The 22204-nt window shown below is 45.0% G+C and overlaps 2 protein-coding genes across 2 annotated transcripts in view; one reads left to right on the top strand and one right to left on the bottom strand.

Moving 5' to 3' along the window:
• The window catches only part of ACTR8 (actin related protein 8), a 23833-nt gene extending 13922 nt beyond the window's left edge, over positions 1–9911 (top strand). Inside the window, exon 14 of the mRNA XM_010376181.2 lies at positions 5488–9911. The gene's annotated coding sequence lies outside the window, so the exon portion shown is untranslated. The remainder of the gene's footprint in view (positions 1–5487) is intronic.
• IL17RB (interleukin 17 receptor B) lies at positions 2791–22204 on the bottom strand. Its single transcript, XM_010376185.2, has 11 exons — positions 22042–22204; positions 19988–20012; positions 18878–19018; positions 16568–16695; positions 15699–15825; positions 13544–13591; positions 11907–12049; positions 11196–11270; positions 10085–10184; positions 8680–8778; positions 2791–3501 (listed from the first exon to the last, which is right to left on the bottom strand). The coding sequence occupies exons 1-11, from the start codon at positions 22099–22101 to the stop codon at positions 2975–2977; spliced, it is 1473 nt and encodes a 490-aa protein (XP_010374487.1). The 5' UTR covers positions 22102–22204; the 3' UTR covers positions 2791–2974.

Genomic DNA, 22204 nt, shown 5'->3' with positions numbered 1-22204 from the left:
CCAGGCTCTGGTGAAACCCTCTGAGCCCAGGAGGAAGAGAAGGCATTGTCCAGAGACAGGAACACAGTCTGGGAGCCCAGCGCTCTGGGAGGAGTGAGAAAGTGCTGCTTCCTGCTGCTTGCTCCTAGGCACCTGCTTCCGCCATCTCGCTTATCAAGGCTGGAGATGGGGGTGAGACGGAAGGACAAAAGCAGGGAACAGGTAAGAGATGGAAATCAGAATGGAATATAGAAAGAACTCTGGATGTAGAGAAATGCCGGTACTAGAGCATTTTGTATCAATGGGAGTACCCTCTGTAACTGCTCAGTAGGTTACAAATGAAGAGTCTACTAGTATTAAAAATAGTTTAAACTTGCCAGTACCAACTGGGATGTGTGCCTTCAATTTGAAAATTGTATGTTTTATTTTTTAAATGTGTTAACAACATTATAGAATATTGATGTCATTTATGTTTCTGGGGTGTTTCAACGCAATTTTGTATCAGCTGCCTGTTTTCAAAAACATAATGTATCTGGGCTGGGCGCGGTGGCTCACGCCTGTAATCCCAGCACTTTGGGCAGCCGAGGCGGGTGAATCACGAGGTCAGGAGATCGAGACTATCCTGGCTAACATGGTGAAACCCCATCTCTACTAAAAATACAAAAAATTAGCTGGGCGTGATGGCGGGTGCCTGTAGTCCCAGCTACTCGGGAGGCTGAGGCAGGAGAATGGTGTGAACCCAGGAGCCGGAGCTTGCAGCCGAGATCCCGCCACTGCACTCCAGCCTGGGCGACAGAGCGAGACTCCGTCTCAGAAAAACAAAACAAAACATAATGTATTTCTGGTTAAATAGTTCTTCACGAACTAACAGCATATTGCTCTTATATAACTGGTAGAGCTGATTCAAAGGAAGTTGGTTTCTGGTCCAAGTTTGACCTCAACCATGTCCATCTTCTGTTACCAGCACTTACAAGCACTGTGAAAACTGATCGTGACAAATAAGTGAAATTTGCTACATTAAACATATTGCCTCAGCCATTACTAAGTGTCCACTTGTAAAGCTGGACACAGTTTTTATTTTATGCTTCATTTTGATTTTTTATCCATAAGACATAAATTAGAAGGCATGAGGTGGCCCTTTAAGGATAATCTGCAAATATACACATTTTAATAGTCATCCACCTGAAATTGATCCACATTCCAGAGAAGATTCAGTATTGTGCTGTGTGAAATAAGCATTCCCAGAAAAAAACATATATGCTAATATAATGTAACCTCTGCATTAAGAAAAAGATGCTTTTAGGCCAGGTGCAGTGACTCACACCTGTGATCCCAGCACTTTGGGAGGCCCAGGCGGGCAGATCACGAGGTCAGGAGATCAAAACCATCCTGGCTAACACAGTGAAACCCCATCTCTACTAAAAATACAAAAAATTAGCCGGCATGGTGGCGGGTGCCTGTAGTCCCAGCTACTTGGGAGGCTTGGGCAGGAGAATGGCATGAACCCGGGAGGTGGAGCTTATGGCGAGCCGAGAGGGCGCCACTGCACTCCAGCCTGGTCAAGAGAGGGAGACTCCGTCTCAAAAAAAAAAAAAAAAAAAATTGCTTTTAGAAGAGTAAAAAGTTGGAAGACAAAATTCACCATCTTTTGTGTTGTCATTCTGTGGGGGTTTTTTCATTTGTTTGTTTGTTTTAGACAGGGCCTCGCTGTCACCCAGGATGGAGTGCAGTGGCACAATCACCATTTACTGTACCCTTGACCTCCAGGGCTCAAGTGATCCTCCCACCTCAGCCTCCCTAGTAGGTGGGACCACAGGCTCACACCATCACACTCAGCTAATTTTTAAAATCTTTTGTAGAGATTGAGGTCTCGCTTTGTGACCTAGCCTGGTCTTGAGTGATCCTTTTGCCTCGGCCTTGCCAAAGTGCTACCATTGGAGGCATGAGCCACTGCACCCAGCCCTGTTTTTTATTTAAGTAAACCATTATAATAACTGATTTATAAAAAGGTTACTTCAAGAGGGCTTTCAACTTAATTATTTTCATTTAACTAAGAAACTGAGAACTCTGACAGTGACCTCTAATCGGTAACTTTAGGCAAAAGTAGACAAGTTTGTGGGTAATGTATTTTGGTGTTCATGTTAAAAGGCACCTGTACAAGAATCAAGATATGAATCTAGTTTGTAGAGGGAAGGTCTTATGCAAATACTAAATCATACAAGTGGTTACATATATACTAGATCATCTGGTTCAGTAAAGGTGGGTTCAGCTTGTTTATTGCCTACTTTTGTTATCTTAAAAACCGTGATTTTTTGCATGTAATAGAAGGTTTTTCACCTAAGATGCTATTGAGTGAACCAGTGAGGGGTTCTTAGATTTAGTATTCATTAATTAAACATAGAATATTAGCTAAACAGTTCTGTGTACATTGCAATGCATGGACTATGCAAGACTAGATGTTTGGCTGGAAGATACTTTATTGTTGCATTATCAAAATGGTTATAGTTTTCAATTAAAACTAATTGATTTCTTTTTTTTTTCAGTGTAAGAATAATATTTTTTCTTTTTTCTTTTTTTTTTTTATTATACTTTAAGTTCTAGGGTACATGTGCATAACGTGCAGGTTTGTTATATATGTATACTTGTGCCATGTTGGTGTGCTGCACCCATCAACTCGTCAGCACCCATCAATTCATCATTTATATCATGTATAACTCCCCAATGCAATCCCTCCCCCCCCAGATTTCTATGTATAAAACTAATTTAGCTTTGAAGTTGTAAATGTAGTTTCTTTAGTTAATGCTACATTAGTTAGCAGTATTTGAAACAATTTTATTGGCATAAAATGTTTTAATTATTAAGGCTATTTGTAGGCTGCATAGTAAGCTTCAGGATCATCATACTTTTTTTCCTTGTAATTGGTGGGGTAGGAAGCCTTTAAGGTCTCTTGCTTCTCATGGGTGGGCTACAAGGAGCAGCAGCCATTGTGGCAGGCTTATGATCTTTTTCCTGCTGACACCTGCTGCTTGACATGGAGAAGTTCTGCACAGAAAGCAGTGGCATCCTTCATGAGGTGGTACTTGGGGCAGACACTGAGAGCATTATAAATGTCTTTGGTATCAGTCTCTCTAAAGTAGACCACCACATATTTGTGCAGATGAGTCTGGCTTCTTAGATCACTGCAGAAAAGGTTAAAGGCAAGGGGGAAGAGGTCTTGAGAGTTCTCACTGGGACTGCCCTCACTCTTGGCACAGGTACCATCACAAACACTGTTTACGTCATTGGAAAGAAGGAAGACAACTTTGTCTGCTGCCTTCTTTTGAGTGGCAAGCCACTGCACTGGACCCATCTCTGCTATTTTCTTTTTCTGCCACTTTTCAAGGATGACCTCACTTCTGCAATGGTTTTGAAGAAATTCAGTGAAGTAACAAATTGTGTGATGAAAACATATTTCAGATGGGTAAACAACAAGAACCTTAATGGAGGGTGTGGTGGTAGAAAAGGAAGTCATCTTGTTCCTTTCTGTCAGGGGAGAAAAGCATTTGTTATCTGTGAACAGTAAACAGCAGGCTTTCACTCTAAACCATCCCTGACAAATGAACCCTTGCTAGAGAATGTCAGCTGAGCACCAAGGGCCTTGTTAGTGACAGCAAGGAAAAACATCCTGATGTTCCTTTTGAACACATCACCTGAAACACACTGATGCTTAAACCTTAACTTTTTAAACCTTATTTGAAGGGGTGGCCTGCCCCTCCACACCTGTGGGCGTTTCTCGTTAGGTGGAACGAGAGACTTAAGAAAAGAAATGAGACACAGAGACAAAGTATAGGGAAAGAAAAAGTGGGCCCAGGGGACCGGAGCTCAGCATACAGAGGACCCACGCCAGCACTGGTCTCTGAGTTCCCTCAGTATTTATTGATCATTATCTTTACCATCTTAGAAAAAGGGAAGTGGCAGGACAATAGGATCATGGTAGAGAGGTCAGCAGTAAGACATATGAATAAAGATCTCTGTGACATTGAATAAGTTTAAGGAAAAGTGCTGTGCCTTGATATGCATATGCAAACATCTCCATAAACCTTTTTAGTGCATAAAGAGCAGTATTGCCGCTAGCACGTCCCACCTTCAGCCCTAAGGCGGTTTTCTCCTTTCTCAGTAAACAGAACATACAATCGGGTTTTACACCGAGATGTTCCATTGCCCAGGGACGGGCAGGAGACAGATGCTTTTCTCTATCTCAGCTGCCAAGAGGCCTTCTTTCCTTTTAAACTAGTCCTCCTCAGCACAGACCCTTCACGGGTGTCAGGGTGGGGGACGATCAGGTCTTTCCCTTCCCACGAGGCCATATTTCAGGCTATCACGTGGGGAGAAACCTTGGACAATACCTAGCTTTCCTAGGCAGAGGTCCCTGTGACCTTTGGCAGTGTGCGACCTTTGGCAGTGTATGTGTCCCTGGGAATTTGAGATTAAGAGAATGGTGATGACTTTTCACAAGCATACTGCCTTCAGGCACCTGTTTAACAAAGCACGCCCTGCACAGCCCAAAATCCTTTAAACCTTGAGTCACCACAGCACATGTCTCTTGCAAGGACAAGGCTGGGGGTAGGGTCACAGATTAACAGCTTCTCAAATACAGAACAAAATGGAGTCTCTTATGTCTACTTCTTTCTATATAGACACAGTAACAGTCTGATCTCTCTTTCTTTTCCCCGCACTTATTTTAAAAGCAGTATTTTCTAAGTCCCTCTCACTAAAACAATCCTCTCAACCAAGCCTTCTCTTTTCAAATAAATTCATAGAAACTTTAGGTTTAAGATATTTTGTTGGCCAGGTTTGGTGGGTCACACCAGTCATCTCAGCACTTTGGGAGGCCAAGGCTGGTAGATCACTTGAGTCCAGGAGTTCCAGACCAGCCAGGGCAACATGGCGAAACTCCATCTCTACAAAAAGTACAAAACTTAGCTGGGCTTGATGGCACGCACCTGTGGTCCCAGCTACTCAGGAGGCTAAGGTGGGAGGATCACTTGAGCCCAGGAGGCGGAGGTTGCAGTGAGCCAAGATCATGCCATTCCACTCCAGCCTGGGCAACAGAGTGAGACCCTGTCTCAAGAACAAGAAAAAAAAAAAAAGGATACTTTGAGGTGGGTGATTGTAACCTCAGTACTTTTAGTGCTGTATATGAACAGGGACACTTGGCCTCTACACCTCACATTTTGAGTTGGGTCAATTCAGTAGTTGCTTGTACTGTCTTTTACCTGCAGGTAGTAGTCTCTTTACAGTTCCCAAAGTTAAGTGGCACCCCTTTTCAGCCCCTGGAACTTACCTGGAATTCTGCCCTATATGGTGCTATAAAACTGAATACAGGTCAGACACCATCCCTAAATGTTGTAAGTATTCCTGAGGTCCAAGTGCCCCTGTGGCTTTCTTAGCTTAGAGCATGGAGTTAATCTCATTCTATTTACAACATCACAAATGACTCAAAGGATGCATTTGTATTTCCTTTTCTAGGTATGGAGAAGAGGAGGAGAAGTTTTTTTAAGAGCTCTGCCTCGAGCACAGTATGTAAATACTCTGGTTTCTGTATTAAAATACTCCATGTTTTTAAGCTGGCAAAGTCCTTAGAGAGTACAGCTGACCCTTGAACAACATGGCAGGGAGTGGCACTGGCCCTGCATGCAGTTGAAAATCTCCTATAACCTTTGATTTTCCCACAACTTAACTTCTAATAGCCTACTGTTGACTGGAAGCCTTACCAGGAACACAAACAGCCAATTAACACATATTTTGCATGTTTATATGTATTATGTGCTCTATTATATTTAAGCTAGAGAAAAAAATGGAAGAAAATCATGAGGCGAAAAGATATTTACTAATTCATTAAATGGAAGTGGACCATCAGAAAAGTCTTTATCCTTGCCATCTTCAAGTTGAGTAGGCTGACTAGGAAGAGGAGAAAGGGGTTAGTCTTGCTGACTTAGGGGTGGCAGAGGCAGAAGAGGTGGAAGAGGAGGCTGGAGAGGTGGGCGCCTCAGTGTAACTACAGAAATACATCATAATTTCTGACTTTTTTACTTTTTCATTTTTCTAAAAATATTTGTATATGGTACCAATCCTTCCTCCACCATTTGCTTTAGGTTTAATGCTTGTATCATAGAAGGGTCTGTGTTATAAAAGAAGTGAAAACCAGTCTTGACTGATCAGAAACCTGCCGGATTGTTTAATGTCAATTTGTTTTCTGGCGCTGCTGCTTCTGTGTCGTCTTCATCATCACCTCACACTGATTGGGAAGCACTCGTCTCCATCAGGTTGTCTTCTCTTTGTTCCTCTAGTGTGGTTATCTGTTAGCTCTTGAATTTCTCGGAGATCCGTATCTTGAAACCCTTCACCCCCCACCTTTTTTGCCACATCTACAACCTCTTTCGTGATTTCCTTGATTGGCTGTGTTGTAAATCCTGTGAAGTCAGGCACATCATCTGGACAGTTTTCTCTTGCAGGAATGTATTGTTTTGGGTTTGATGGCATTCACAGCTTGTTCTGTCACAATGATGGCATCTTCAGTGATGTAATCCTTCCAGACTTCCATGTTGTTCTCTCTGTTGGGGTTCTCTTCCATAGTGTTGACAATCCTTTCCATAAAGTACTGTGTTTAATAAGCCTTGAAGGTCCTTATGGCTCCCAATCTAGAGGCCAAATGATTATGTGTTTAGGGGCAAGGAGACCACTGAGGACTTTGGTGTTGAACTCGTGGGGTTCTGGGTGGCTGGGGGCATTGTCCAATATCAAAAGAACTTTAAAAGGCAATCCTTTCCTGGGAAGGTACTTGTGACTATAGGGACAAAGCATCAGTGGAACCAACCCAGAAAAAAGTTTTCTCAATGTCCAGGCCTCCTTATTGTACAATCAAAAGATTGGCAGCTGGTGTTTATCTTTTCCCTTCAAGGCCAGGGGGTTAGCAGCTTTATAGATAAGGCCAGTCCTGATCATAAACCCAACTGCATTTGCACAAAGCAGTCCAGTTAGCCTGTCCCTTCCTGCCTTAAATCCTGATGCATGCTTCTCTTCCTTACTAATCAATGTCCTTTGTAGCATTTTTTTCCCAGAAGAGGACACTTTCATCTGCACCGAAAACCTGTTCAGGCAGGTATCCTTTCTCCTCAGTGATTTTCTTAATGGCATCTGGGAACTCATCTGCTGCCTCTTGGTCAGCAGAAGCTGCTTCTCCTGTTATCTTGACAGTTTTTAAGCCAATCCACTTTTTAAAATTATCAAACCATCCTTTAGTGGCATTAAATTCTCCAGCTTTAGATGCTTCACCTTCCTTTTGCTTTAAGTTGTCATATATGACTTTGCTTTTTCTCAAATCATATTTGAGTCTACAGTTATGCCTTTCTTATAGCAATCCTGCACTCACATAAAAGCTACATTTTCAATACAGGATTAAAAGGTATTCTGCAAAATGTGCAAGGTTTTCATGCCTGCTGGTGTAGCTATAGTGATGGCTTCATTAATCTTTTTCTTCTTTCACTGTGGTCCTTATGCTGGATTCATTTATCTTGAAATGGTGAACAATCACAGCTGCAGACCCTCAATTTATGGTACATATCAAGCAATTTGGCTTTTTTTTCTTGTAGTGAAAAAAAAAGTTTTTTTTTTCTTTTTTTCGTGATGTTGTTTCTTGGGAGCACTTCCAGCATTACTAGTGGCACTTGGTATGGGTCCTAAGGTGTTATTAAAGGTTTACAATATTGCACTAAACACGAAAAATACAAGAGAACCACTGGAGATACTTTCTACTGTGATATGTAATTTACTGGAGAGACAAACTGCTCGTTTGGAGATGATTAGCATCACATGGTGTTTTAAGTGGCTACTCGCAACACTTGAGCTCACCGCAGTAGCAACAGGAGGTGGCTAGGAAATTATTAACAGCAGGACAGTGCACACTGCAGTTAATGGTATGCAGTTACAATTTAATACCACATCTTTATGCTCATGTTTCTCTCAACTGTGAATGGTGCTGTGTACAGTTGGTATGTGTGTGTTTAAGTTTTGATACATTTTTTAACTTTTAATAGTTAAAATAGTTAACTATTGGTATGGTAGCAAATTATAAAGTAGACTAGGATCTGCATACATTTTCTGCATTTATGACATACCTTTTTCTTAATTTCTTTCAATATTTTAATTGAAAAATAAATTCATCTGAGTTTTTTTTTTCAAATTGATACACATCTCCAAAAAATTTTCCAGTGTATGTATTGAAAAAATCCAGGTGTAAGTGGCTCTGTGCACTCCAAACCTGTTGTTCAAGGGCCAACTGTGTATGAATCCAAGCGAAAGCTTTTCTTACACCTCAGAAGAACTGTTTTCTAAAAAACAGGAACTAGCATAGAGTAACCATCACAAGTAAAGTGTAATTTGTTATCAGCCATCTTTTGCCCATTTCAGTACTGGTAGATGGATCAATGGTAAAAATGGGACAGTCAGAAGATCTGGAAGTCCTGACCCTACTTTCACCTGGCATGTGTAATCCAGTGATGCTCGTATCAGTCTCCGTAGGAGCACTTGAAGGTATTACATAAATGCTATCTAACTCAGGGAAATGCCAACATGTGATTGCCTCCTGAGGAATCTTCTTTAAAAAAAAATTCAATATGTTATTTCCTTATGAGGATGTCTTTAAAGAATTATAACCCTTACCGTGCCTCCACATTAGATAGATCCCTGCCACCACCACCCATGTCACCACCAGCAGAGACGGCAGGAGGAGAGGCAGCCAGCCTCCCGGTTTGCTTCTGTCTGGAGAAAACAAAGCTTATTCACCTTTGGAAAACAAATCCACACATATCTCTTATTTAAAAACTAAGACTTTGTATACTTTGTAGAGGTTTATTTATTTTTTATTATTTTTTAGTTTTGAGACAGAGTCTCGCTCTGCCGCCCAGGTTGGAGTGCAGTGGCACAGTCTCGGCTCACTGCAGCCTCTGCCTCCCAGGTTCAAGCAGTGCTGCCTCAGCCTCCCAAGTAGCTGGGATTACAGGCATGCGTCATCGTGCCCAGCCACTTTGTAGAGGTTTAGATGCCTTTAAAACCATCAGTCAGAAGCTCTTTAGAGAGTCTGCCAATCATATCTTTTTCCCTAGAGTGTGCAGGTCTTGCATTAGATTCTCAAAAGGGATATGGGACCTAGGATGTTAAGAACAGTCGTAAAATCTCTGACTTTCTCCTGATATGCACAGGCATTTTCACAGTAGGAACTAGGGTTTCTGTCCAGTTTTTTTTTGTTCTTTAAGGAATTAATGTTATTCTCGGTACAACTGCTTACATACGTAGCACGTATAGATGGCATTTTTACAGGTCATCTTGTTAGACTGACATACATGGAGGGTAGTGCCACCTGCCTCACAGGAACATCAGGTAAGCTCAGGCACAGAGTGCCCAGGAATCTGTAAGGCTTTGCCCACACGCAAGTCAGGACTGCCAGGCACCTGGGTTGTCTTCACTTCATTTGGCTGAGTCTAATGACGCCTTCCAACTTTTGACCCCACCCCGGTCTGTTGTGTAAACATTGTATTTCTCCATCTGTAATGAAAAAGCTAACACATCTCTAACTCCAGAGACATTTTCCGAAACATGCTGTTCTCAGGCACCAGTGAGGCGGTACCATTATTTCTCATTTGTTATCCAAATGTTGGCCGTGTGACCACACCAACAGCCTATCCGGGGCCACTGAGACTGGTAAGAGAATCAGAATATGGTGAAATATTCATTCTCATATATACCCAGTTGTCTTACACCTTTGACTTTTTTCAGCAGATCCTTGTGGCACTCAGAACATCCATTTTGCACTGTGTATTTTTTTTCCCTTTTGTGTATCCTGCTTTATAAAGAGTCATGAGTGGTTTTACAAATAAAACCTGTTCTTACTCAGATTCTAGGTTCTCTGGGACAGCACTGTTAGCTTTCTCTGCACCCCAGTTCGGTGTACACAGGCAGGGACCCCTTGCACTACCCCCACACACACCCTTCCACATACTGAGTGGGGGGCTGTGACTGTGTGTCCTGAGCCACTTTGATCATCTGGTTGAAGTGACTGGGCACTTACTGTTATCCAGAGGGAAAGGGACGCCTGTTTGTGGGCAGAGCACAACCGTTCCTTTATGTCGGATGCAGTCGCTGCCACAAGTAGGAAAATACGGAGTCAGCTGAGGAAAAACAAGAGGCTCAGAAAGTTCACACCATGCATCAGAGCTAAATCTTACCATGACTCCTACTTCCACCAAAACTTCCCTTCTTTCTGGCTTCACCCCTACCTCTAGTGTTGTCACGCACATTTTTCCCTTGGTCACACATCTGTAACAAAGCCCTAAAGTCAAAACCAATGACCTAAGACCCACATGCCCAAGACTCCCGGGGTCTGAACCTAAACTTTGTACATGTTACTAACATACCAGTTCCTTTATCTAAAAAGGCTAGGTCATATCTTACCACATAGACAAACATTTCCTCTAGAAAAAAGGAGCAGCAGTGATCCTGTTGGCTTCCTTCAGCCAGTGCTTTAGGACTTGCAAGTCCCTGTAGTAAGGGAAGTATGTGGTTCTCCAGAAAAGGGTAGCAGCCAACATATCCTGGCTGGTGCCTGCCCCCTCTGGCCTGTCTGAGCACTTTTTATTCCAGGGAATGGAGCACGGAAGCTCCTTACTCTTTGGACCTCCTGTGTCCCCACCTCAAAAACTAGAGTTTAAAGAGATGTACTGAGAGGTGAAGGAGCACCTACTGCTCCAACTTCCTGTGTTCAGCTGGGTCCCCTGTGGCCCAGAGAGGACTGGCAGCCTGTCTCCAGAGTTCATACACTTCCTGGAACTCAAACCTTCCCATTTCAAACCCTTTGCAGCTTCATCTTGCAGTTAAAGGCTTGGGAAAGTAAAATGGTACTGCTATCCCTGAGTGCTGAGTGTTTGTGACAGAAAATGGAAATAAAAAGTGCTTTGGAAGGTCAGCAGCCATTAATACAAGCAAAAGGGACCACGACTGCCACGTCGACCTCCTGACCTCAGCAGTGTGGAGGCTGCAGCGAGAGAGCCCCCATGAATGCCACTTAACTCATATCTGCTGGCAGAAGTGCATTTGACAAGAGAGAACACATCCTTAAAAGCAATGAATAGTGGAACTCTTCTATGTCCCTTCCCTCCCCAGAGCAGCTCACTGAACTTTACCTGCACCATAGCACCTTCACTTTCCTCAGTCACTGGAATCACCACTGAAGCTCGCGTGCGTTTGTTCTGGTGTGGACTAAGAGAGACAGAGTCAAGAATTATGAGGTGCCGGGCGCACTGGCTTACGCCTGTAATCCCAACACTTTGGGAGGCTGAGGCAGGCAGATGGATTGAGCCCAGGAGTTCGAGACCAGCCTGGGCAACATGGTGAAACCCTGTCTCCACTAAAAATGAAAAAATTAGCTCGGCATGGTGGCACGTGCCTGTAGTCCCAACTACCTGGGGAGGCTGAGGTGGGAGGATCACTTGAGCCCGGAAGGTGGAGGCTGCAGTAAGCTGTGATTGTGCCACTGAGCCATCCCAGCCTGGGAGACAGTGAGACCCTGTGTCAACCTCCGCCCTGCAAAAACAGAATTACGAGGCACAGGAGTGAGTAGATTGAAGGCTTCCAGCAAAGCAGCTTTGCTTCCCAAAAGGACTCCTTTCACTAGACCGTGTGTAAAGAAGGGCCCATTTCCTGCTTCAGAGACTTCTTTCTTTCTGTGGCTTGAGGTTCACAGTGATATCTCTCAGGATGCCCACAGGGACTTGTTTTTATCTGTTGAATTCATCAAAGTAGCCCAGTACGTTTGGACAATACTGTCCCCATTTTCCTTCAATGCACTAAGGAAAGCTGGAGGGCGAGGTGAAGGGGATGAAGAGAAGAAGTACCTCAGACACTTGAGAAAACCCGATGATGGTGCTGTGTTGGATAAGAGCCATGTATCTGTTTCCCAGAGGACTGGTTGTGAAGTTCACTTCTACCGTCTCCTCATTCTTTTTACAAGCAGTGATGTTCGGATCCCACAGGCTTCCTATGAGTTGAGAGAGAACCATGTAGATGAACTTGCTAACTCTTCCCTCATTTAAGTTCCCCACAGGGCTTTATGGAAACAATCCAAGTTCTCAGGAACAATGTCCAAGAGACAGGGACGCTGCTACACAGTGAACTTTTTATCATTGTTTCCAGAGTCTCAAAGCACTTGCTGCCCAAGACAGTTTGGGGATCCGTACATCGCTGCTTTGCTAAAAAAGCTTCCCTGGACTGAGTGTGGTGGGAGGCATGGATTGGTTCTGCTACTCACTGCTGTTTTCAACCTGTCTTTTGAGTTAAGGGATAGGGTCAGTATTTTCTCCTTCCCAGGATGGGGAGAAGGAGCCACGGGTTAGAAAACATGTCTAAGGCTATAGAGCAAGTGAATTCACGATCAGGACTATAACCACTAGAATATTTTGTGTTCCAGGAGCTTCATCCATCAGACCATTCTGCCAACTTCACTGGATGCAAAGAAAGAAGGAAATGGCTCATAGCTTAGAGGATATACCCTGATAGGTCTGCTCTGGCAGAAAAAGTCATTTCATTCATGTGACTTGCAAATAAGGACTGGATTGATTTCCAGGAACACAATGTATAATAGCAGAAATTATCTTCTCCACCGAAGAGACCATTTCAGGCCCTGGCTCAGAACTTTCTTTAGGAATTCAGGTCCAGGACTGACTTCAAGGCCCTCTGACCTCCTCACACCTACAGTGTTCCCTGTACCCTCAGTGGGAAGCCCAGCATCCAAATCTGCCTTCTAGCAAGGACAGCATGCACAGCTGTCTGACAGGGTACCAGGGATGCCTTGTGCGGTGAAGGGTGCCTAAAAGTTCTGGACTGATCCAAATACCACTAGCCTCATTAGCTTTCCAACACTATAATACTCAGAAATTTACACAAACCCTTGGAAAGTGGGTACTAGGGACTGATAGTCCTACAGGGGATTATTACAAAATTCAAGGGGTAAAATTCGCTAGCCTGTGAAAAGTGATCCTCTTTGAGGACACAAGTTGAGGGCATACTTGTGGGCAAGTCCTTCAGCGAACTCACACTCCCACCTTGAATGTTTGCTAATCCAAACAGAAGGTTCTTAGGGTCCCCATGGCCACAGGTGGAAGGTGCTGGTCTGGGCTGGTGGAAGGGCTCATAGGACTCCCGTCAATCAGGAAGAGCCTTTGGCACTGCTGAGCCACTTGGGCTAAAATGTTGTTACCCAAGGGGGTAGGGGTGGTTCTTTGTGACTGTTGCTCCACTATGTAAATGTACTGAGGGTCTAACCCTTTCTGGACAGGCTGCTCCACTCAGTGGGCAAAGTGCTTGCTGGAGATCAGGAGCCCTAGGTGCTTCTGTTGCCACCATCGGGGGTGCCTTGGATATGCGACTCTCCCCTAGGGCTCAGTTTCTTCATCTGTGCAAAGATGAAGAGAGCTATGCTGCCTCAAGTTACAAGTTTCTTCAAATAATAAAAGCAAATGCTGTATTTACTTACCGGCCTCGACACACTTTTTTTTATATTTCATTATGTGGTCTAGGCAGCCTGTAAATTTGAATGAAAGTTTTTACATTTTAGAAAAAGCTATCTCTGCCCCACCCCCTTTGCCAACAGGTACACACCCACATACACATGCCACACCTGTAACAAATTGTCAAAACATTCCACATGTAAGATGGCAAATTCAAATGGGGCTCTAACATTTTACTGTTAAACAGGAGAACATCTGCCCATGACATGATAACCAGAGTCTAATTTAAATACAACCTTTATCAGAACAGTGTCTTCGATCCCTAAGAGAAGACTCGAAAACCATCCATCATTTGAAAATGACATTTGGTAATATCTGTAGACGCTGCCCCTTCTAGGACGTGAAGCCTAATACTCCCATACCGTCACCCCTGGGTGGGGTAGAATTAGTGACTTGTTTCCAAACACGAGAGTTGGGAAAACCAGTAGATTTACATGGAGAAGTCTGGCAGGCCCCATGTCAATCTAGTGTTGATGGTGACCCCCAGCCTGGTGTCATGTGGGTGCCATGCACCCCTGATGGGATGCGATAAGAGCCCGGCACCTCTGTGATATGAATTCCCTGTCTAATCACGAGACAAACCCAAACGGGGGGACATTCTGCAGGATGCCTGGTCAGAACTCAAGACCATCAAGATTTTGAAAAACAAAGACTAAGAAACTGTTACAGACCAGAGGAGAGACACACAGGGACTAACTGCAACTGCAACAGAAAGAGGACATTCATGAAAAAGCAGGTGAAATCCAAATAAAGTCTGGAGTTTAGTTAACAGACATGTACTAATGTTGGTTTCTTAGTTTTGACAAATGTATCATGGTAATATAAGATGCTAATAATAGGAGAAGCTGGGTGAGAGGTATATGGAAACTCTTTGTGCTATCTTTGCAACTTTTCTGTAAATCTAAAATTATTCCAAAATAAGGCTGGGCACGGTGGCTCACTCCTGTAATCCCAGCACTTTGGGAGGCCAAGGTGGGCAGATCACGTGAGGTCAGGAGTTCGAGACTAGACTGGCCATCATGGTGAAACCTCATCTCAACTAAAAATACAAAAATTAGCTGGGTGTGGTGGCTCATGCCTATAATCCCAGCTTCTCGGGAGGCTGAGGTAGGAGAATCACTTAAACCCAAGAGGCAGAGGCTGCAGTGAACTGAGATGGTGCCATTGCACTATAGCCTGGGTGACAAGAGTGAAACTCTGTCTAAAAAATAAATAAATAAATAAATAAATAATAAAATAATTCCAAAATAAAAAAGCTTATTTGAAAACAAAATGAGGTTTGCTCTCATCAAGAAAGCTGGAACCTACGTGTAGTAAATGGTGCAGCACCAAAAACACCCTGGACCACAATCTCCAATACCAGCAGTGAAGTGGAAATCACCCGTTTGGCTTTGATGCCTTGCCTGTGACAGATGACAGGATGAGGGTATGGAAAGGGTGACTCGGCTCAGACGGACCCTTCACACACACCATCCTGTCTTATCCTCATCACATCCCTGTGTGTGACATTGCAGCTGTCGTACCAGAGAACTGGTCCTGTGCCACAGAGCTGGGGCAAGGGCCCAGCATCCAACTTGGGACCACCCTGCCTCTCATGGACAGCTGGGGGACAAGCCAACTGGAGTCTGTGGATCCTCAGAGGCCCAGCCATAGGCAGCCCATCCTAGAAAGCTGAGATTGGAACGAACAAACATTTTGCATCAGTGATATAAAGAGTGGCTCAGCTGCATTGCTTTAGAAGGACCAGAGTGTGAATGTCAGCTTCACTTTTACTGTGTGTATAACCCAGGGAAAGTGACTTAACCTCTCAGTTTCTTCATCTGTAAAATGCAGCTATCCCAACCTTGGGGTTGCTGGGATGCTTAAGTGAGATGATGCATGTCAAGTATTCAGCACAGTGCCTGGCACACAGGAACAGGCTTTTCTCTACATTTTACCTGACTTTATCCTCTCTGCTCTGTGGGTAAAGTATGGTTACTACTGTGTCCATGCTTTAGATAAGGGAACTGAGACTTAGCAAGGCCAAAAGCCTTATCCAGGGTTCCCTGGGCTCTCTCTGTACATATCTCAAAGCAGGCATCCCAGCAAGACAAAGAATAATAAACAAGTGAAGAAGTTTACCTGGTGAGGTGAAATTCACAGACATGGAAGGGCCATCTTCATTCATATTTGCATTAGGAATATTATGGGCCCCAATGAAATAGACTGTGTTCAGCTCTACAGGGAAGCCGACGTAGGAGAACGTCCACTGAAAGGCAAAGCAAGGAACTCTCAATTCCCAAAACACTGCAATACAGAAACAGTATACCTTAGTGTGTTGCCCTTTTAGTTTGTATTTCATTACTTATTCTGTGAAAACTTAGGTCTCCAACCAATGCCTACTTAGGGAATGAGCACTACACAATTTATAGAATCACAGAAGTATAAAGTTTTAAAGCCAGGATCTAATTTAAATCCAGTTCTCTTCCCTCGGCTGGTAGGGAAAAACTGAGGCCCAGAGATGCTGACTTACCAAAGGCACAAAACAGAAGTAGCCGAAAATGGGATTTGAACCAAGGGATCTTGCTCTAAGCTCTGAGTCATAGCTATTTACCAGCCTGTGTGAGCAGCACATCATCCATGCTCCCCAAACAAAGGGCCTAGCTTTCAGCAACCATTAGCCAAATACATAAAAGTGCCTATGCCCGGATGCAGTGGCTCATACCTGTAATGCCAGCACTTTGGGAGGCTGAGGCAGGCAGATTGCTTGAGCCCAGGAATTCAAGACCAGCAACACAGTGAAACCCCTCTCTACAAAGACTACAAAAATTAACCAGGTCTGGTGGCTCATGCCTGTAGTCCCAGCTGCTTGGGAGGCTGAGGTAGAAGGATCGCTTGAGCCCAGGAGATTGAGGTCACAAGGAGCCATGATTGCACCACTGCACTCCAGCCTGGGTGACAGAACAAGACCCTATCTCAAAAAACAAAACAAAAAACAAAAAAGTGCTTACTTTACCACCTGAGGGTCTGGTCTGAGTCTGGAAGGCCTCCGTGTAATTGCACCTCACACAGCTGTAGGACTGGAAGTTGCTTTTGCCCGTCACACAGATCTTGGTGGCCTTCAATAAGCGGATGCTGGCTGCCGAGATAGGCAAGAGGGCATTGGTTTATTTAGCACTTGCTGTGTGGCTCACTTGATACCAGATACTTTACTAGCATGCTTTACTTTATGTCTCAGTTCATATTCACAATAGTACTGAAAGGTAGGCACCACTGTCTCCAGTTTATAGATGGGGTTTGTGAGTCTTAGGAAGTTTCAGGGAGCTCTGCTTAAACTTACAAAGCTCATCAGCAAGCAGCAGATATGAATTCAGATTCCAAAGCCCAAGCTCCCACCTCCTCACAGGTCAGCTTGAATTTCACAGGATGCCTGCAAAGGTGGCTATCGCTCTGCACTATTCTGGGTCTCTTAAGAGGAACAGGCTGGCCTCAGGGAGACGCACAAAGACCCTCCAAGAGTGTCATCACTAAACCACACCTGTTCCGATTGCACCTTTATCCATGCTGATTCTTCTCCCTGAAGGCCCCTTCCTCCCATTATCTGCCTCTTCAAGTCTCACTCCTTTAAAGCCCAACTCACTCATGCACCACAGCATATAACCACATCTGTCAAAAAGCTCACTCTGTGCCAGGTAAGAGCCCAAACGCTTATGGCCGCATCTCACCTAAAGCAGCCTCACCGGGGCCCCTTTCCCGCTCCTCTCGCCCTGTCCCACTCAGATGAAGCATAGCTCCCTTCTGGGACTCCCCTGACATTGTGCCTGTGTCTGCCTCCCCTACCCCTCTGAATCCTCCTGAGTGGAGACTGTAGGTGACTCCTCTCTCTGTGCCTGGTGCTCATGGATTCTTGACTGGGTAGACTTTTTTCCAATCTGAATTTAGCAGATGGAAATCAAAAGGATGGGCATTAGGATCCCAGGAGTAGCTCACTGAAAGAACGCACATGGTGCCTTGCAGCGTAATCTTGGGGAAATGCCAAAAGCTTCACGACGTCACCTGGGAAGTAGAAAAGTAATCTATCTAAGCCAGTGCTTTCCCTAAACAGGAGTCAGGTGGGGGAAATCATCTCTGGCCTTACCTTATCTTCTTCCATGAAGTACATACACAGAAAAGTACGCAGATCGTAAGTGTACCACTTGCTGCGTCGGGACACTCATGCAACCAGTATGCAGTTTAAGGAACTCCCTCAGGTGTCTCCCTCGCGCTTCCTTTCAGTCACTCCTACTCCAGCAGGAACCACTATCCTGACTTTTTTTTTTTTGAGACAGTCTGTCACCCAGGCTGGAGTACAATGGCGCAGTCTTGACTCACTACAACCTCCACTTCCTGGGTTCAAGTTATTCTGCCTTAGCCTCCAAAGTAGCTAGTATTACAGGCATGTGCCACCATGCCTGCCTAATTTTTTGTATTTTTAGTAGAGACGGCGTTTCACCATGTTGGCCAGGCTGGTCTTGAACTCCTAACCTCAAGTAATCTACCCACCTTGGCCTCCCAAAGTACTGGGATTACAGGTGTGAGCCACTGCACCTGGTTTTTTGTTTTTTTTTTTGGTTTTTTTGAGACGGAGTTTCACTCTGTTGCCCAGGCTGGAGTGCAGTGGTGCGATCTCAGCTCACTGCAACCTCTACCTCCTGGGTTCAAGTGATTCTCGTGCCTCAGCCTCCCGAGTAGCTGGGATTACAGGTGCACAACACCACACCTGGCTAATTTTTGTATTTTTAGTAGAGACGGGGTTTTGCCATGTTGGCCAGGCTGGTCTCAAACTCCTGGCCTCAAGTGATCCACCAACCTCGGCCTCCCAAAGTGCTGGGATTACAGGCGTGAGCAACCACTCCTGGCCACTCTCCTGACTTCTAACCAGTAGATTGGTTTTGTCTGTTTGGCACTTTCTGTAAATGGGATCATATGGCATGTATGCCTGCAGGCATGCACACAGGTATAAATGTACAAACTCTTTTGAATCTGCCTTCTTATGTTTGTGACATTCATCCATATTGTTCTATGTAGTTACAGATCATTCATTCTTGTTGCTGTAACGGAATTTATTTGGTGATTCCTTTCTACTGTTGGGCATTTGAGTGCTTTCTAATGTTGCCTGTTATGAGTAGTGTTACTAGATCATCCTAGTATGTGGCTTTTGGTGCATGTATGCATGTATTTCTGTTGGTTATGCCTAGGAGGGGAATTAATGGTTCATATAGCCTGCACATTTCTGATTTAGCAGACATTTTGGGCCTTATCTCTGATAGATGCAAACTTACCATCTGCCCGGAGTACCCAGCTTACGTTCATCAAAATTGAATAGTCCCCTGTTGCAACACTAGTTTTAACAGGTTCTACTCGGAGGTCCCTCAAGTCTCCAGGGGTTAGATCATGTTGTAGCATCCACTCTGGAGACGGCCCTGGGAAAAGGCAAGACTTCCATGACACTCTCCTTCCCGGCCCAATCTGATGCCATGCCATCTCCTCTCAGTGACTCACCCCAAACCTTCCCCCATTCACAATTCCTCACTTCTTTTTTTTTTAAATTAAAAAAATTGTTTTTTTGTAGAGGTGGGGTCTCACTCAGTTGCCTAAAATGATCTCAAACTCCTGGCCTCAAATGATCCTCCCGCCTCAGCCTCCCAAAGTGCTGGGATTATAGGTATAAGCCACCACGCCTGACACAATTCCTCAGTTCTTCCTGCTAAGGCCAAATGTTTCTTAGTGCTGGTTGATTTATAGCCGAGATAATGCTGCTCTAAGAGAAGTACTCTCAGCCTCCTGGCCTCCACCTGCGGAGCACTTGGGACCACTCCAGGTGCCTGTGTATGTACATATGTATATATTTAGTGTATTTGACATGTTTATTAGAGTCAGCCTTGCCTTCCTAAGGCCTCGCCCCTGGATTCCAGCCAGTTGGCCCACACAACCCCCACTTTCCCACCTCCTAACCTTTGCTGGTGCCATCTCTCCTCCAGCTCACTCTCCCCACTCACATTTTTTGGGCAGAAGCCTACCCATTCTTCAAATGTCACCATCTCAAACCCCCGCTCTCCTATGAAACATTTGCTTCTTGGTCCCAACTCTAAGTGACCTTCCTTTCACGGCCTCGATCTTCCTCTGCAGAGTGGCAGGCATCATTTTCCACCTTATATGGCAAGTCCTACCCTGACTGGCCAAGAGGCGAGCCTGTCTGAAACACGTCTTCATTCCCATGGAGCCCCAGAGTTCTGCTTTGAGCAGACAGAGACTTCATCCGCAACAGCTAGTAAAGCAATGGTTCACCCTGTGCCTGGTCTTCGATGACCTATTGCCTATATTAGGCCTCCTAAAAGTCCAGCTGTGCTTTCAATGTAACGCCCCAAATACCCATTCTCTAATGTACCTACCAGTTTCAGAGCCACATTGAACGGTCTGTGGGAGAGAAGAAAACCAAGCGTCATGCTGAAGCCGGCAAACCACAAGCTCTCCTTTGCCAAATTAGGTAGAACACCATTTTCCCCTTACATGCATACACAAGTGACAAACTTTCAATAAAAGATGAACTGGTTCTGCTTCACAGCTTAGGGCAAAACTAAGCTGCCCCACTGTAGGCTATGACGGACCATGGATTAGCCATCAGTATACCTGATCCCCAAGCCAGTGCATAACCTCACTTGAAGACCAGAGGTGGGTCTCCATCTGTCTCTGGATGTCAGCCTTCCCTGCTGCAAGCAGGGGATGACTTGGGACCGATGTGAGGCCCCTTCACACTCTAACGTTTAACTCTAGGATTTTAGGATGGCCTGGAGTATTTACTGGGCTACCCCAGGTTAAGGAGTAGCTATGCCAAGGAGATGAACAAAAGAAAGCTCTGAATGCAGTCCAGGGTACTTTCCTCAGGTTCTTTAAAATATTCCCCTTCTAACACAAAAGGACTCACTGAGCAATTAAGGAAACCATAAGCAATTATTTGTGTTCAAGAAAAGCTGGTACTAAATCGTTTGAAGTTAGCTGCTCATGTTTCTTCATAAAAAAAAAATAATTTGTGCTTTGGTTCTGGAATAAATTACTCAATCTAAAATATTGAGGCTTTAGCCAGCAGCAAGCTCAAATGACAAGACTCATTGTGATATGTCCAGCAGCTCTGGAACACCCTGCGGAGCATCTACATTTCCAAACACCTTCTAAGGCCTCCTAAGACTTTTGATGGTTTGAGTGATTTGAGTTTGGGCAAAATTGTCAATCATTTATTTGTCTTTAAAAAAATGAACTCTAAGGGATATCATCAGATTCTTTTTTTTCTTTTTTTGAGATAGAGTCTCACTTTGTCGCCCACACTGGAGTGCAGTGGTGCAGATCTCGGCTCACTGCAACCTCCAGCTCCCGGGTTCAAGTGATTCTCCTGCCTCAGCCTCCTGAGTAGCTGGGATTACAGACGCCTGCCACCATGCCCAGCTACTTTTTGTATTTTTAGTAGAGACGGGGTTTCACCATGTTAGCCAGGATGGTCCTGAAATCCTGACCTCAGGCAATCCGGCCGCCTCAGCCTCCCAAAGTGCTGGGATTACAGGCGTGAGCCACCGCACCCGGCCAGACTTTATTATTATTATTATTATTATTATTTTAAACAAATAAGCCATCATATCAGGAGCTGAGTTCTTATCAAAGGGCCGGTGAGACCAGCCAAGCAACAACCCTAAATGCTACCAAGCTCAAATTGTTGGCCTTGTAGCAACTACAGCAAAAGGGATGAATTCTTCCCTGCAGTGCAAAAAGTCAAGGGGGCTTCTGAAGTGACACAGAGGGGAAGGACAGGAGCTGGAGACATCTGGAAACGGTGAATGGGGTTTGTCCACCAGCAGGTGACTACGGAGCTTGATGCTATATGCTATTTTAAGAGGGCAGGGGTATCGTTTCAAAGGTTATTTGGGGAATGAACTGTTTTCTCTTCAGTGACCCAGAAGATTCCCTCGATCATTCAGGGCACTGGGGAAGAAAGGAAACTGTCTTCACGAATGAACATGGTAATCAATATGGCCAAAAAGGGAGGGGGTGCTAATGGAGAAACAGTTCTTGTGCCCCAACAGGTGAGCAGACCCCAAGTAACAATAACGAGTGCTGACTAACGTGCCAGCCCTTCGCCGCTAATTGCAGGCCATGTCGTTATTCCTTAAGAGACCCTGGTAGGTTCGGTACTGCCCTTCGTTTTACCGTTCAGGACTTGGAGTTTGGTGAGCAGAAATGACAGAACCAACAGTACAGGGGGCATCTGAGACCGGGTCTGTCTGATTCCCACGCCCCTGACTCAAGCAGCCTGACGCCGATGTCCGGGGCTGCCCCGAGGGTGCAGGCATGCCCCTCCAGCCGGCGGTCCGCGCACGCCTTCGGGACAGCCTGGAGTGGCGGGTCAGACGACGTCAGGATCCGGGAGATGGGTTAAGGGGTGCTGCAGGGGGCTTACCGGCTCTCGAGGTACTGCGCTCCTGCACAGCGCGGCCAGGCTCAGCAGCACAAGCGACATCGCCGGACCACTGCGCTGGATCCAGGCTACCCGCACGCTGCGCTCTTATCCCGGCGCTCCGAGGCCGCCCCTTCTCGGCTCCGCCTCTTGCAGTGCGGCCCCA

This window comes from Rhinopithecus roxellana, chromosome 1 (assembly GCF_007565055.1).
Source record: "Rhinopithecus roxellana isolate Shanxi Qingling chromosome 1, ASM756505v1, whole genome shotgun sequence".
NCBI classification, from domain to species: Eukaryota; Metazoa; Chordata; class Mammalia; order Primates; family Cercopithecidae; genus Rhinopithecus; species Rhinopithecus roxellana.
The sequence above is the reverse complement of the archived record's forward strand: the minus strand, read 5'-3'. Positions and strand labels throughout refer to the sequence as shown.